A 14,958-nucleotide genomic window follows, 5' to 3' on the forward strand; every position below is an offset into this window, starting at 1 on the left:
GTGACTAACTTCCAGGAAAGTTGAAAGATTAGTTTTATAGAAGTTGGATTTTTAAACCTCACCCAGTGTCATTCATGTTGGACAGTTAACTGATGCTTGGACATCTCTGGAATAGCAGCCTGTCTCCTGCACAGCACTGTGTGGCACACAGACTGTCACAGAGCAATGTAAAGACTCAGTGGTCAGTCTCTTGCAGAATTCTGCAGTATGTGCCTGTGTGACTCTGTGGCATTTCTAGGTGGAAATCTTGCTTTTATTTCTTCTTCAAGCTCCTCCAAGCAGTAGTACTGAGGGTCCTTAAAGCCTAATTGCTGCTTCCTTGTCCTTAGAGAGGTGTTACTTGTTGCAGGCAGTGTGGTAGCACTGTCACCTAATGGGTGTAGATGTATGTCCCCTTAAAACAGCAGCACAGAAAATCCCTTCTTCCTCTTATTTCTTGCTGCAGCTTTTTGTGCTGTAGGGCACATGCCCGAGAGTTTTACAGTGTGTATTCAGCATCTCACTTTTAATGTGACCAGTCTTAGTCATGATTGACTGGCAAACAAAGCACTACAATATTGTATTGGAATATGAATGAAATGAAATATGCATATGAAATATTGGCATATCTTCTACTCACACCACTATTTATGCTATTTTTGCTCCTTTATCCTCCATGTATGCTGTGCCTGTTGTGGTATGTTGGCATTGCTCTTGTATAAAAACCAAATAATAGCAGTGAGCTTTGTCACAAACCCTTTCATGCTTTTTATATGACTTATTGTTCTGTTCCTTCAAGCAGATGATGAACAAAAACGAACTGTAAAGAAATTGATATATGCTGCAAAGGTACGTAATTTTAAGAAACTTGTGGGTGGAAGAGAGAAAAGTAGAGGGTATATATGTAATTATTCTGGTAATACCAGTATCAGAGTTCAGCATCTTTTAATGTTTAATTACATATTTTTGCATGCAAACACTTTCTTAATCTGGTAGTCTTATCATGTTCTCTTTTTTTTTTTTTTTTTCAATTTTGATTTTAGCTAAATGCTTGTTTAAAAACCATGGAAGCAGAAAGAGACCAAATGTATTCAAAACTGTCTGATGAAAATAAAGCTAAAGGAGAGCTTACAGGTAATTAAATCTAGTTTTGCCTTTAATAAGACGCTGCTTTGGTAAAATGGTGTTACAGGCTGCAAGTATTAATTCCAGTAAAAACTGAATTAAGTTTACATTAATAACTACTTGGTTTTTAAAATTAATGTTTCAGTTGCTTAGTTATTTTAAATACATGATTTTAGATGTAGAGCAGTCAAAGTTGCAAATTTGGTTGTACTCTGTTACAATATTCTGTAACTATTAAGTTATAGAATCTTAAAATACAACAGCAAAGTGATGTTAATAAATATATAATATTTCCTTTACATAATTTCTGGACATGAAACAGTGTAGTTTTAATCTAAATTTTAAAGCTATTAAAATGGTAGTTTAATTATGGTTAGTTTGTAATGGGTGCAAGCTCAGTCTTTAAAGTAATAAATACTGCTTTTAGAGAATTGAACTTGCAAACATCTTGCTCTCTTTCTTTTCCTTTGTTGTGTGGGACATACTGAATTAAACCTTATGAAATGAGAACCACTCAAATTCAAACTAAAACTTGTAATAAGCTATTGCTTTCATAATCATAGCCAGCAGAATAGCATTCACTTATGGATGTATGGCTTTATTCTTTGGGTGGTGAATGCTGTCAGACTGTTTTTAAGTTTCTTACAGTCCTTCAAACATATTCCTTGTGCAGGTAAGTTCTCAAAATTGACTGTAGCTCTGTCCCATAAAGATACTTAAACTTAGTTGAAGCTTTGTTATATTTCTTGAAAAGAGGCACAGGAATAGTAAATAGGAAAAGAAACATGACTTTGAGTTCAATTTGGAAAGATGAGGGTAGTTTGACACATCTGAGTTACCTATTCAGGCAATTGAGGAAGACCTAGTGTGGGTAAATCTGCAAGAACATGTGATGGTGCTAGTTTTACTCCTTCAGTCAAATAATTACAATAAGAAGAGCTCTAAATGAAAATTTAGATTCTGAATTACAAAACTGAGCTGTTTTCAAAGGAGTGACATGGTTTAGAGCAAAGGCCTGGTACACGCACAGGGCTGCACTTTGTGGCAGGTAGAGGGTGTGGTTGCTGGTTTCTCATTTTGTGTCATACAGTGAAATATATTAACTTTATAACTTGAGCTATTAAATCAACTTAGGATTAAAGGTTTTTACAGACTTTTTGTATTCTAAAATATTGCCAGTGTCTTATCCCAATATAATTATCTCTCAATTTGACAGAACGCATAGAAAACCTTCAAAGCCAGCAAGCTTCCTTGCAGTCTGAAAATGAACGTTTTGAAAGTGAAGTTCAAAAGCTTCAGCAGAAACTTAAAGTAATGACTGAGCTTTATCAAGAAAATGAAATGAAACTACACAGGTGCTGGCTCCTCTTCTTATATTCAATGCTTGCTGTTTGATTTGAGTGTAGCTCTGATTTGGGGGACTGAAAATTATTAGAAATTTGAATACTGCTTTCCAGAATTTTCTGAATTGTGAAAACAGTTTATTACAGTTTCATGTACATTTATGATTACATAGTTTTTTTTCTAGTTTTATAGAAACTGTTTCCATGAAACAATTAATTCATTTTAGGACTTTTCCACAAGAAAGTACAGAAAAGAAGAAGCAACAGATTTTGAATCTATGTAAATCTGGGATTAAAGTAGGAAAGCTTGATTATTTTTGCTTTAATTGAATTATTATATGACATAATACCTGTGTCAAAGTTGCTGAAAGAAAATTAGTAGGTGCTTTAACTGTGAAATACATTTTACTTAGTAAAAAGAGCAGGTAATGTCAGAGCAATGATGAGATAGGTATAAAACTAAATTTAAAACATAGGCAAGATCTTGTTGGTAAGCAACATAGAGCCCTTATGAGTCAGGCTTTCCTTACCAAGAAAACCAGAATATGAAGGCTGTACTATCTGCCTCACAGTCAAGTGTTAGTGGGGATTATGACCTAGTGATTGAAGTCAGAAATGTTTAGGACTAGAAATTACAGTTGATTGGTCCAGGGCATGCAGTAACCTTCAGGAGTGCATGTGTGTGGCAGCAGGGTGCATCACTTTTAGGGCATGATGGTAAATTACATCATTTACAGCATAATCTTGAAGGCAGCAAGAGAATCAGCACAAGACTAGATCCTGTACTGAGCAGTGTGCAGGACCTTTCTGAAGTATCACTTTGAGTAATCTGCTCTGTTAGCATATATATTTGTGTAGATATTTAGCATCTCTGTACATGCAATAAATCCTAGAAATCACTGTATTAGCATTTTGATTTTTAAAAAAGAGCAGGGAGGGACTGGGAAGGAACCTGTTAAAAAGAGGATACAATTAGCAGGCTGAAGGCATGTATGGATGATATTTAAAAATAACCTCACTAAAACTCAGCAAATGGACACTGCTTATCAAAGAATTTTAGAAAAGCCAAAAAGGAGTGGGGAGAAGCTGGTGTGATGTTTCAGCACAAAAAGATTCAGAATTAATTAAGGCATCTTCTGAAAACTGGGTCTGTTGAAACATGGGAAATGAAAAAGTGGGAAATGAAAAAGTAGGAAAAGAAGATTGAGTAGAAAATAATTTTAAATCATGTTCATGAGATCCATGATTTAGACAGCTTGATTGCTGAGAACTGCTGTTCACAGGAGAATGACCATTTCATCCATTCAGGGCTGTACACAGCAGTGGTATCCATGTGTGTTCTGCAGAGCTGCCTTGTGCATAATCGGGACTGGAGTTTGAGTTTTCTTTTCTGTAGTCCCCAATAAGGCATAGGGATAAAAAAGAGAAACCTGCAAAGACTTTTTTTTTTTAAATAGCTAGTAACAATCTTTTTTTCCTCTAGAAAATTCTTTTAGAAAATACCAGAACAAATCACTGACTCTTAGTGTAGTTTGGGTTTTAGTTTGTTTGGTATGATTTGTGGCTGCTTTCAAAATTGTTGACTTGAAACACAGTTAACCACAGTTTTTGAATTTTGTTTAAAGGAAGTTGACAGTCGAAGAGAGGGAACGTCTACAGAAGGAAGAAAAGCTTTCTAAAGTAGATGAAAAAATTACTCATGCTGCTGAAGAACTTAACAGCTACAGGTAATTGCAGATTTTAGTTGCTGTAATCACTTGTTCCAAAGTGAAGAAAGAGCAGTAGAGAATTAGAAAAAAAACCACAGCATAAGCAAATGTATTTTCTTCCATTTTCTTTGTGGTGTGTGTGTGTTAGATGCTAGTTTGTGTGTAATAATACAGACTAAGGGTGGTTTTACTTTGTTAGAACATTTGGGTATTGAAGATTGTGGCAACTTCTCTTCCATTAGAATCCTAATTGTACTGATACATCAGCTTTAACGGTGTGGTAGAAGTTGGTCCCTAAACTAGTTTCCCTTACTGAACAAAGTTAAAAATACAAAGTTAAGAGAATGTTGTGAAGTAAACAGAATGTTCAGTTTTCCTACAGAGATAACATTTGTGCTGTATAGTTATGGTATTCTATTTCTGTATTTCAAAGCTTGTCAGATTATTGCTTAGAAATTCTTTACTAAAATATTGTCGTGGGTGAATATTGGCTGTAGCTGTTTAACTGCTCTGCTCTGGTTTTTGTTACACCAGCTGTATACCTCCAGGTTTTTTCTGCATTTTCTCTAACTGTGGCATAATTTTTCAGTATGTAATGTATGTTTGCCATTTTACTTTACATGGGAGTATTAGGCCTAACAATAGTGATCAGTGCTTCCTGAAGAGTTAATTAAATTAATTCTTTCTTGTGGATGTTCTTCAGTATTCATACAGGATGACAGAATTCACTCTGATTTATTCAGAACATGGATTTTGTAGGCATCCTAATTTTAAATAGAATATTAATATTGCAAATTGAGTATAACCAAGCAATGTCTGTGTCTTTGGCCCACCTGCTGAGAGAGTGTAGAACCTAGAGAGGCTGTGCACAGGGCAGCTGGCAGCAAAGGTGGCATCATACATGTGGTCTTGAAGTAACTTCAGTGCAAGTGACTGTCCCTCAGGAATGACTGGTAGCCTGTGACAGTGTGGTGCTCCAGCTACATCAGTTCCTCTGCTGAGCTGGGTGAGGCTGGCTGGTAGGGCATGTGAGGAGGGATAGCCTTTATGCTGGAAACATCACAAACCACTGAAAAGATGGGGGTGTGTTGGGGTTTGGATTCTGTTCTCTTGTTTACATCCCTGCTTGCAGTAATGTAAGGCCTAGAATTTCCACTGCTAGTATAATTTTTTTGTATCCCATGGGCCTATTTGGACAAGAAAAACCAACAGCTTAATTACACCTTGTGGCTACTGTTCAGTTTATTATATTCAAAACTTTCCTGCATGTTTTATTACAATATCATAAATTCTCATTTTGTTACAGAGAGCGAGCAAAGGATCTTGAAGAAGAACTGGAGAGAACCATTCGTTCTTATGAGAATCAGGTATTTTGTGCTTTGTGACAACATCTATGCCAGAAGGAGGGATGTTAGTGCAACTGGAGTACCACTTGCTGTTAGCTTGTGAACTGTATTTGGCTTGACTTTGTTGGGTGCCTAATTTTGCCTCCCCCTTTCTCTTCTTAATTTCATCTGGTTTTGACTGACATGAATTCATAGCAGAGATCACCAGATAACTTCATTGAAAAGTTGAATTTTCAGTTTAGGCAATCATTATAAATCACTCACACACATTTATAAAATTTGTAAAAAAAAAGAGCATATAATCATAAGTTTTGGGGTTTAGGTGAATAATGAATCTCTCTTTCACAGATAACTTCACATGAGAAAAAAGCTCATGATAATTGGGTAAGTTCCAGATACTGAATTTTCTGCTTTTTCTGCATCTTCATTTTTCATTATTTGAAAAGTTTGCTTTTCAAATAATAAACACTTTTTGGTTTGTACTGAAAACAAATCATCAAGATTATCTCTAACCTTTCACTTTTAAACATATGGATTTCTTGCAGAAATACACAAAATCATGTTAAAAATACTTCTATTATATAAAATAGTTGGAAAAATTAAGCTGGATACTTATGAACATAGTAGTATGATAATCTTATATTATTTGTTATAGCAATAAATCTGCTGGAAGAACATGACACCATATAATGTGTGACATTCTGCTAATAATGAAAGCTTTTGGCCTTGTTTCAATGCCATTTTGGTATTTTCTTTGGGTGTACTTCACTTCTTTTATCTACAAGTAGAAGACGTTATGTCCTGTGAGAACAGTATGTTCCATTGACAGCTTCCTAAGAGTGTTTCTACAAAATCCATTTTTGCCTTTTTTTCCAAACAGGAAAATTTAAAATATCTCCTGACTAATACATTCTTCACTTTCACAGAATGTCTGACATAAAGTCCTGCTAAAAGCTATAGTATTCTGTGGTCATAATTCCAGAGCTTTTATGTATCAGATTTTAAAGTAAGGCATTCAAGTTTTAAGAACCTGCAGGAGAGCCTTATCATTCCTCAAACGTTTGGGTTTTAGAGCTGCTAATATAATTTGCTGACATATGTGAGGCTCCATACATCAATCATATCTTGTGAAACTGCAATCTATACATTTCATATAGAATATCTTGGACCTAGGAATTGTCATATTTATGAAGCATTTAATCAAAAAGTAGCAACATCTAAGCATCTGGTTTTTGTCCTTTCCTGAAGCTGACAGCCCGAGCAGCTGAAAGACACCTCAATGATATAAAAAAAGAAAATGCACATAACAGACAAAAGTAAGTGCAGTTCTTATCTACTCCTAAACAAATGCAGTTTGGCATGTGTTGGATTTAGGCAATTTCATGTTTTCTCTTAATGTATTGTGGCCCAAACATGGCAGAGAGATCACAGTGTTCGAGTACTGAAAGAAAGGGAGCCACTTGAGCTTTCCTGTAATTATGACATGCAAGAAAGTAAGAATTCAGGGACTCTGTGAAGTATTGAAATACTTCAGGAAAGAAGCACAATGTAGTAGTAGAACACAAATGTTGGGGGTGGGGGTATTGTTTATATGTTTATTAGTTTTAAGTATGTATCAACCAGATGTTATGGTTACCTTACAATTTTACAGCTTATGTCAGAAGTTAATGCTGAGCAGTTGGTGATAGTTGAGAGGCTCTTTCAGGTGTGAGGTTAACTAATACTTGGAGTGCAATTAGAGTGATCTCATACTAGAATTGTGATATCTAAAATGCAACTTCAACTTCTGAATTACAGTTTAAACACAGCAGCATAGAGGAATACTTACAGGCGTTTTTAAATTAAGAGTACTGTGCATCCTTTTATTTATCCCTTATTTATTTAGAAAATAAAGCACCTTGCTTCATTAACCAGTTAGGTAGAAAGCCTGGCAGTAAACAGTGTAGTCTGTTAAAGCTTTTGCATTTCTTGGTCACTCACTACTTATTTGTTGTCTCTTTGCAGATTGACCGAAGCAGAATTTAAACTTGAACTTTTAGAAAAAGACCCTTATGCTCTTGATATTCCAATGAGACCATTTGGCAGAGGTACAGTATTGAATTGTAAAATAGAGCCTAATTCTTCTGGTTTATGTTTTGTTTCCCAAGACCACACATATTTAATTGTTTGAAAACTATCTTGGCCATGTGTATGTTCAAATGCCAGTCATTTTAAAAAAAAATAATTGGGTCATAAGTGACTCTAGGGCATGTCAAGTATTTTGTTGAAACTAAGAGCATTTGTAGTATTGATGAGAGTAGACTGGGAATATGTTACACATGGTAATGAGAGCACAATTTTCATTTTAGTTATGCAGTTTAGTTTTTAACTTCATCTGAGAAGTTATTTATACAGTTTGTTAAACCAAGTATTGTGAACTTGAGTATTTTGTTTTAACTGTTCCAGAGCATTCCCCATATGGACCCTCACCAATGGGCCGGCCTTCATCTGAAACAAGAGCTTTTCTTTCCCCTCCAACTTTATTGGAGGGTCCTTTAAGGCTTTCACCTATGCTTCCAGGTGGAGGAGGAGGAAGAGGTACAATTCTTAAACTTGAAAATTTATCTATCCTGGATTTCTCTCTCCTCTCCTATAAACCTGTCACACCTTTTCCTCTTGTTGGTGACAAAAAGTATTAAATAAACAACCAATTCAACGTCAACAGTTAATTGGGCAAACTCTTCCTGTTTTTCAACTTGCCTCTAAAGCTGCTTAATGTGTAACAGTACAATTGGAAATCTAGATTTTATTGGTAGGTTGGTCAGTGGATTCATTTTAGATGCATAAATTAAGAAAAGTAAAAAGCCAGACTTATCCATTGTCTTTTATTTCTTGGACGGATTTGAGTTCTGTTGAGATAAATATGATTTTAAAGTAAAAGGGAGTCAGTTTTCCAAAGAACGAATACTGCCCCTTCCATCTCATTGGTCTACAGTCCATGAGAGAATGTTGTCTAAAACATGAGGCAGTTTTATTGGAGGTTGTGGCATTAGAAAGTTACTGGTTCAGTAAATTGTTTCCCTTCCCTTTGTTCTAGAATTGGAGCAGCCATCATACAGGGAGAGTGTTTCTTCCCTGACAGAAGGGACCAGGAATTTTGTGTATAAGGAGTGAAATTCAGAGATTCAGGAGTAGGTGAAAGTAAGCTGGGGTGGCATGTAAGGGAAGAAAAATCCCCTCCATGCATATTTCTTGTGTTGATTGAAGCAGTGTAGGTAAATGCTGGGGTGAAGTTCAGCATCTGTTACAGGTAATAAAGAATTACTGTTCAGTTTATTTTTATCATTACACTTGTTGAAGCCTGTAGTTAATTAATTAAAAGCAATACGTCCAGATTTCTCTAAGGATTTCAATAAGTGCAATTATAGTACTTATCTCAGAGACACACAATGGCTTCAAGTTTTAGGTTGAATTTTAGCGTGGAGAATTAGGGATTGATAGAATTCAATATTTTTGTAATTTTTCAGACCCAGACTGTTTTAGAGGAAACTTAAATCTAAAATTACTCATTTTTATTTTTTTTTTTGCACTTGATTATGTGTTGACCTGGCCTTAGAGGGGGGGTTTTCGGTTTTTTTTGTTTGGTTTGGATTTTTTGGTTTGGTTTTTTTTTCTTCTTCTTGAATAAAGAAGTAGAGCCAGAAGGGTGTTGAATGCAGATGGGTGTTTTATGATACCAATATTAACTCTCTCAGCGTGCTAATTGTTAGCTTGATTAGCAGCAGGTTTTTATCACTGAGAAGATTATTTATCATGACCGTACTGATTTCTGGTTCAAATTAACTGAAACTTGTTAAATTACTAGTTTTTTCAGAAGCATTGCAGGTCCTCTGTGTTGTGCTGTTACTGAACTAAAACCTTTCCCTTGCACACCTTTGAAGACTTTTCATAGGCATAACTTGTCATTAGCAAACAGCTGGAGAGTCCTGTGGAGCCGTGTGCCTCGTGTGTCTTGACAGTGTTGGCATTCCATGATTTGTTTCACCACTTTCAGACTGAATAAGGAAAGCCATAGCAGAGGGTTTAAAACACAAGGGTGAATAACTACTTGATTTCTTCTATTAGGATCCAGAGGCCCAGCTGCCATGTATGAAGCTGGAAGTGAAAGAGGAGAGCTGAATTCTGATAGATTAACTGATCCCCACAGACCACCATCAGATACTGGATCCCTGTCTCCTCCTTGGGAAAGAGAGCGAAGGATAATTCTGCCTCCACCAGGTAAAAACTATGCTTAGCTACTGTATCCATGGAAAAGAGGAGTTACTGACTTGCAGTCTATATATTCAACTGTTCTGGGTTTATAAATATTAAATGTTTCCTTGGACCTGCATGTGCAACTGAACTGATTTTTTTTTAATAGTGATTTTTTCCTCTTCTTGAACATTGTGGTTCATTGCACTTCTCTGCTGTCTTTTAAGTACATATTGGTATTACCAAGGGACAACCAACTGTTTGGTTTCATCATTTTACTGGGAGTTTGTTTGGTGCATTAAAAGACCTGTCTGGGCTGGATAGTTAAAAAGAGATTTAACAAGTAATAAATTCTAATTACTTTAAATAAAAATAGGTAATGGTGAAAAATACTACTTAAAAAAAACCCAAAAAACTTTTATACTAATTATTACAGCAGTACCATAGTACATTTATCCTGTCTGGCACATGTTTCCCCATTGATGCTGTCTCTTCAATAATTAACAGCAGGAAAATCAGTTTTCACTCTCACTTCTTCAGCTAAACATCTGTATTGCACATTACCTCTCAGGGAAGGCAGAGATGAGTTATTATGAGTTATAAGAGGATTCTGCTGATATTTCTCAAGTAAAAACTTGGGGGGGATGGACAGCCTTCCTTTTTACCTGTAATAAAGAAGAAAAATGTTGCAAGTTTAGAAAAAATAAAAATTTAGATAACATACACTGATTAAGGTACCTCAGTTTCACCTGTGTGAAAGCCTGGTGGTAGAGCTCAAGGTTCTCTCAGGATGCAGTTTCTCATCTGGCAGGTCTGGTCTGTTGACAGGACACTGCAGAGAGGTATGCTGGTTTCCTTGGCCTTTCCTTCTTGTTTTTAGCTCACCTTTGCCCTTGGATTTCACTGATACGGTTTGTCTTGTAGCTGCATGATGGATTGCTAGCTCTGATCCCTGCAAGTTGGTGGAAACATATTACAGCACTATGAAGAGTAATGGAAAACAGCATTCTTACCTAAGAATGGCTTAAAACATACAGTACCTTATTTTGTCTTCAATCTTCTTTGCTAGGCTGAACCTTTGTTTCAAGGCCCCACTGTTTATAACTTAGGCCATCATAACTTTCAAAATTCTGCTGTACGTTAAACCAAAAATCAGTGAACTTTTTCTTTTGTAGCTCTTCAGAAACATAAGCTATTGGATATACTTGGTGGGATTCCTCTAGGTTATTTAAGATGTGTTTGCTCACCCTGTATATTTACTATATATATAAACTTTGTATATTTACAAGAGCATAAGATACCCAGAGAATCTTTCTGGCCTAGAATTGTGTGGAATGGAAGGAATAAATCTTCACAGACCTTTTTTTTTTGTGATTTCTTCAATGTTAGGTGAGCCTTACGCTGATCCAGTTCTTTCTGCTCGAAGACAAGAAAGATTTTTCCCTAATCCTCCAAATACTGGAAGGCTTTCTGGACCAGCAGAGCTACGAACTTACAATGTTCAGTCTTTTGACAAAACAGGTGGGAATTGCTTCCACGATACTCTAAAATGGAAATTCCCAGTGTAAGATGACTGTGCACGATAAGCTGTGGTAAGAGGACAGGTCTTTAGCTACCACAGACCTGAAGTTCAGTTGTGTAAGAAACATGTTAACCCCTGCTGGCCTTGATGCAGCCATTCCCTGTTGGAACAATAGCCCTCCCTGCTGTCGGGTGGGTGGGATTCTGTGAATGCCAGTCATGAGGTATTTTTTTTGGTCTACCCTCACTGCTCTGTATGTTAATCACTCATAATTGGTTGAGAGTCTGTTTTGGTCCCTCCCATGAGGCTCATCACAGCATTAAAACATCACAAACTCATACATGCATTTCAGTGCCACATTTGGTAAAGTTAGGAAGGGTTAGACTCACAAAGAGTGGAACAGAAACAGCCAAATGTTCAAGTGTCCACTGGCTTAGTGCATGGAGGGAGAAGGTCTGAGGCCTCTTCCTTCAAACTGTTGACCATTGTGGCAGCTTTTTGTAGTTCACAATAAATTGTCCCCAGTTTAATCACACCTTTCACTGACCCACTAGTTTTGCATTGGCCAGTTATGTACATTTTAGTTGCACTTGGCAACTGCCAGAAGCTCATAGGCAAAGTTTTGGTCACTGAAACCTTACCACTGACAGCTTAAGAGCTTAATACTTACTAAGCATTTTCCACCTTTCTGTAATGCCCTGGTAAGTTACAAGTGTCTGATTCCTCAGCGAAGTGAAGCCATTAAATTCCCAACAGAAACTTCACCACCCAGGACTCTGTTACTGACAGGCTTGTTAGGAAGTTACCATCTGCCTTGCAGCCTTTGTGGCCAGAGGAGAGGGAACCTTTGCTACTCAGTGTCACAGTATAAGAAGTGGAAATGCTGAATTTAGTTTCAGGTCGAAGGTTCAGGTTTCAAAGTGAATTGTTCTTTATTGGAAGACAGTTCTGTCCTTGTGTAGCTATTGACCTTCCCTCTTTCCCAAGCCTTCTGTTAGTTTCACTTCTGCTTTCTCTTACTTCTGCTTTCCAATACTTCCATGTTCCACTGAGATCCTTCTTCTAGCACCTGAGGCTGCTGAGGAGAGGTGCACTGTCTTTGCATTTTAATGCAACCTTTTTTTACCCCTGTCTTCAGTCACTGCCAAGCAACAAGTAATTTATTTTTTTAAACGTTGTATTCAGTTCCTGGGCAATTCAGCACCCCCTTAATGGAAACAGGATCTTTGAGAACCTTGTTGCCAGCATTTAACAGGTCATTAATAATGTGTGAATGTTGCTTTTTAAAGACACATAATTTCACTAGAGTTGGCTGAGTATTTGTAAAAAAATCCAAGTACCCGTTTCAATTAAAAAACCAACCACCAAAAAACAGCCTGTCCAGCACATCTGACTTCAGAACAGCAGTGTCTCACAGTACTGAAATCAAGGCTCCCACTCGTTGGAGTTAACAAGTTACACTTCTTAGGAAGATGATCAAAATGTTATTTAAAGTGAACAAAATAACATGGATTTTCCTAAGCTGGGGTGGCGAACTATAAAAACTTTTCACATGAGGAGGTACCTGGAGCAGGAAAGGTGTCAGAAAGAAGAGTTAAAGGTTGACAGAGTTTGTGAGGAACTTCATCAGGACTTAAAATGGAAAGTGTTACACAACAGAAATATCAAGGCATGAATATTCTCTGTGTGACATAGGAGTTGAAATGTTTTAGATTAAGTAACAATATTACCAACAAGAAAGGGCCTGCTTGAAATGACAAGTAATTTAGTAACTGTTTGTTCATTGAGTAAAAAGCTTTGTTTGCTTTCAAGGAGTAGAAATAAAACATGCTAATAAAAATTCTGTCACAAGTCTTGTTTTGGTTTGTTTTTTAGTATAATCATCTCTATTCAAGCTGAAGCATAAGAAATAATTTTTCAAACCCCAGGTTTGGGGGATTGTTTGTTTAAAGAAAGTGTATTTATTATATATATTTAATATATTTATATCCAGTCAGATTCTATTCTCTGACAATTCCCTTTACTAATTTTCTCCAGTTGTTATTGAAAATATTTGTTCCCAGCAAAGTTTAAAAGTAAGAACATGGAAGTTTTTATTTATCTCTACTTATAATGTAAATAAGGCAAATGAGAGGAGGAGGATGATGATGGTGATTATTATTATTGCTATTATTATATATTTTATGACTGCTTATCCAAAACTGAGGTAGTTCTGGAAGTCTCCTTGATATTTGTCAGCCAAGGAAGGAATTGGTTTTTGTCATACTTGAATTGGTGTCAAGTGTGCCAAGAGCATATCATAGCACAGCCATTCCCAGCATGCGGCTTACTGAAGAAATAAACTGTTAGTCGGAGGGAGGGAGAAAATGGAACTGCTGCTTGCTGGTGGTTTTGTTGCCAATCTATCCTGATTTCAGAAAAAAATACTGAAATCATTGGAAAGAGATCAGCACTGAACAGGTTTTTTATCTTTTTCATACAGATGGGCAGACATCTTCAGAACATAGCCCACGAGCAGAACCAAGTGGAGATGGGATGAAGGATCACTCTAACCTGAGCGTGAGTAGCTCAAGAGAGGCTTGATTTAAAGAAGCTTTAATTTTCTGCAAAACACAAAAACATTTGCCTGTGGTCCATTGGTCACATTATATTGCACTCTTCAGTGCAAATGATAAAATTATATGTATACTTGATCACAGCACTTACTGTCTTGTGAATGACTTTGATGTATGACTAATATAATCCCTGTTGAAAATTTAATTATATCCCAAAAGATGAAACTATGGTCAAGCAGATGGTCAGTACACATAGATAGCCTTGCTCTTAGCTAGTGTCACAGTGAGCCTGATGGGACTGGAGATACTCCCCTTCCCTCCTCTAACTTCCTGGTTTCCTTGTGTTGCAGAACTCGCTCCCTGATCAGTCACTGGCACCTGAAAGTGAAGCTGTCAGTTCAGGGTTTGCACCCCCACCTTTCCCTCCAGTCAGACCTCCGCTGATGCCTGTGGATCCTAGAGCACCACCAGTACCTTTCATGAGACGAGGACCTCCTTTCCCTCCCCCTCCTCCTGCTGGCATGTACGGGCCACGGGAATGCTTTCCAGTACGAGACTTCGGGCCTCCACGCCCTTCGCTGCCAAGTACGTGCCTTTAGCCAGCATTTGTTTCAAGCTGATGAACACAAATGCTTTGTGCAGGCAGAGAGTTACCACAGGGGGTACACGTGTACAGATTTGCACACACTGCTTCTTAGCACTGCTTCAGCTAACAGAGGGCATCTTTTCTGATGAAGGTTCATTGTGTTGGACACTTCCTTTTTCACAACAGCTCATCTTGATCTTTTCACAAATACTAGCTTTGGCTGGAAAATACACCTACTTGTACTGTTCAGGTTTAATGGATTTGTTTTGGGGGTAAGGAAGCAAGCAGGTGGTTACCTTAATCCTTTTCTTCCTATGAAATTAAATCTTACATAAGTCTTAAAAGTTTCATCCCCTGGCTCAGAGGTGTGCTCACGGTCCCTAAACAACTGTTTTTGCTTGGAGTTTGCATGACTGAAGCAAGGTGTAAGTATCAGACTGCAGGACTTCTTTCTGACTCTTGCTGTTCTCTGAGTATGTGTGAAGATCTAAGCTATTTATCTGCCAAAATATCTGTAAGGAGTAGCATGTAGGGGCTGGCTGCTGTGGCAGACTGAAGGGGAT

At 37.1% G+C, this 14,958-nt stretch overlaps 1 protein-coding gene across 2 annotated transcripts in view; it reads left to right on the forward strand.

Moving 5' to 3' along the window:
- The window catches only part of MIA2 (MIA SH3 domain ER export factor 2), a 36,702-nt gene that overhangs the window by 20,945 nt on the left and 799 nt on the right, over nucleotides 1–14,958 (forward strand). The window contains exons 16-28 of one of the 2 annotated variants that reach the window (XM_086895201.1): nucleotides 782–828; nucleotides 1,023–1,113; nucleotides 2,321–2,459; nucleotides 4,073–4,174; nucleotides 5,463–5,523; nucleotides 5,851–5,886; nucleotides 6,751–6,818; nucleotides 7,507–7,589; nucleotides 7,948–8,079; nucleotides 9,607–9,759; nucleotides 11,122–11,253; nucleotides 13,737–13,813; nucleotides 14,160–14,394. In XM_086895201.1, the coding sequence (XP_086751327.1) occupies nucleotides 782–828; nucleotides 1,023–1,113; nucleotides 2,321–2,459; nucleotides 4,073–4,174; nucleotides 5,463–5,523; nucleotides 5,851–5,886; nucleotides 6,751–6,818; nucleotides 7,507–7,589; nucleotides 7,948–8,079; nucleotides 9,607–9,759; nucleotides 11,122–11,253; nucleotides 13,737–13,813; nucleotides 14,160–14,394 (1,356 nt within the window). The remainder of the gene's footprint in view (nucleotides 1–781; nucleotides 829–1,022; nucleotides 1,114–2,320; nucleotides 2,460–4,072; nucleotides 4,175–5,462; nucleotides 5,524–5,850; nucleotides 5,887–6,750; nucleotides 6,819–7,506; nucleotides 7,590–7,947; nucleotides 8,080–9,606; nucleotides 9,760–11,121; nucleotides 11,254–13,736; nucleotides 13,814–14,159; nucleotides 14,395–14,958) is intronic. The other variant, XM_086895202.1, reaches the window with a different exon arrangement.

This window comes from Cyanistes caeruleus, chromosome 6 (genome assembly GCF_971803275.1).
Source record: "Cyanistes caeruleus chromosome 6, bCyaCae1.hap1.1, whole genome shotgun sequence".
Taxonomy (NCBI): domain Eukaryota; kingdom Metazoa; phylum Chordata; class Aves; order Passeriformes; family Paridae; genus Cyanistes; species Cyanistes caeruleus.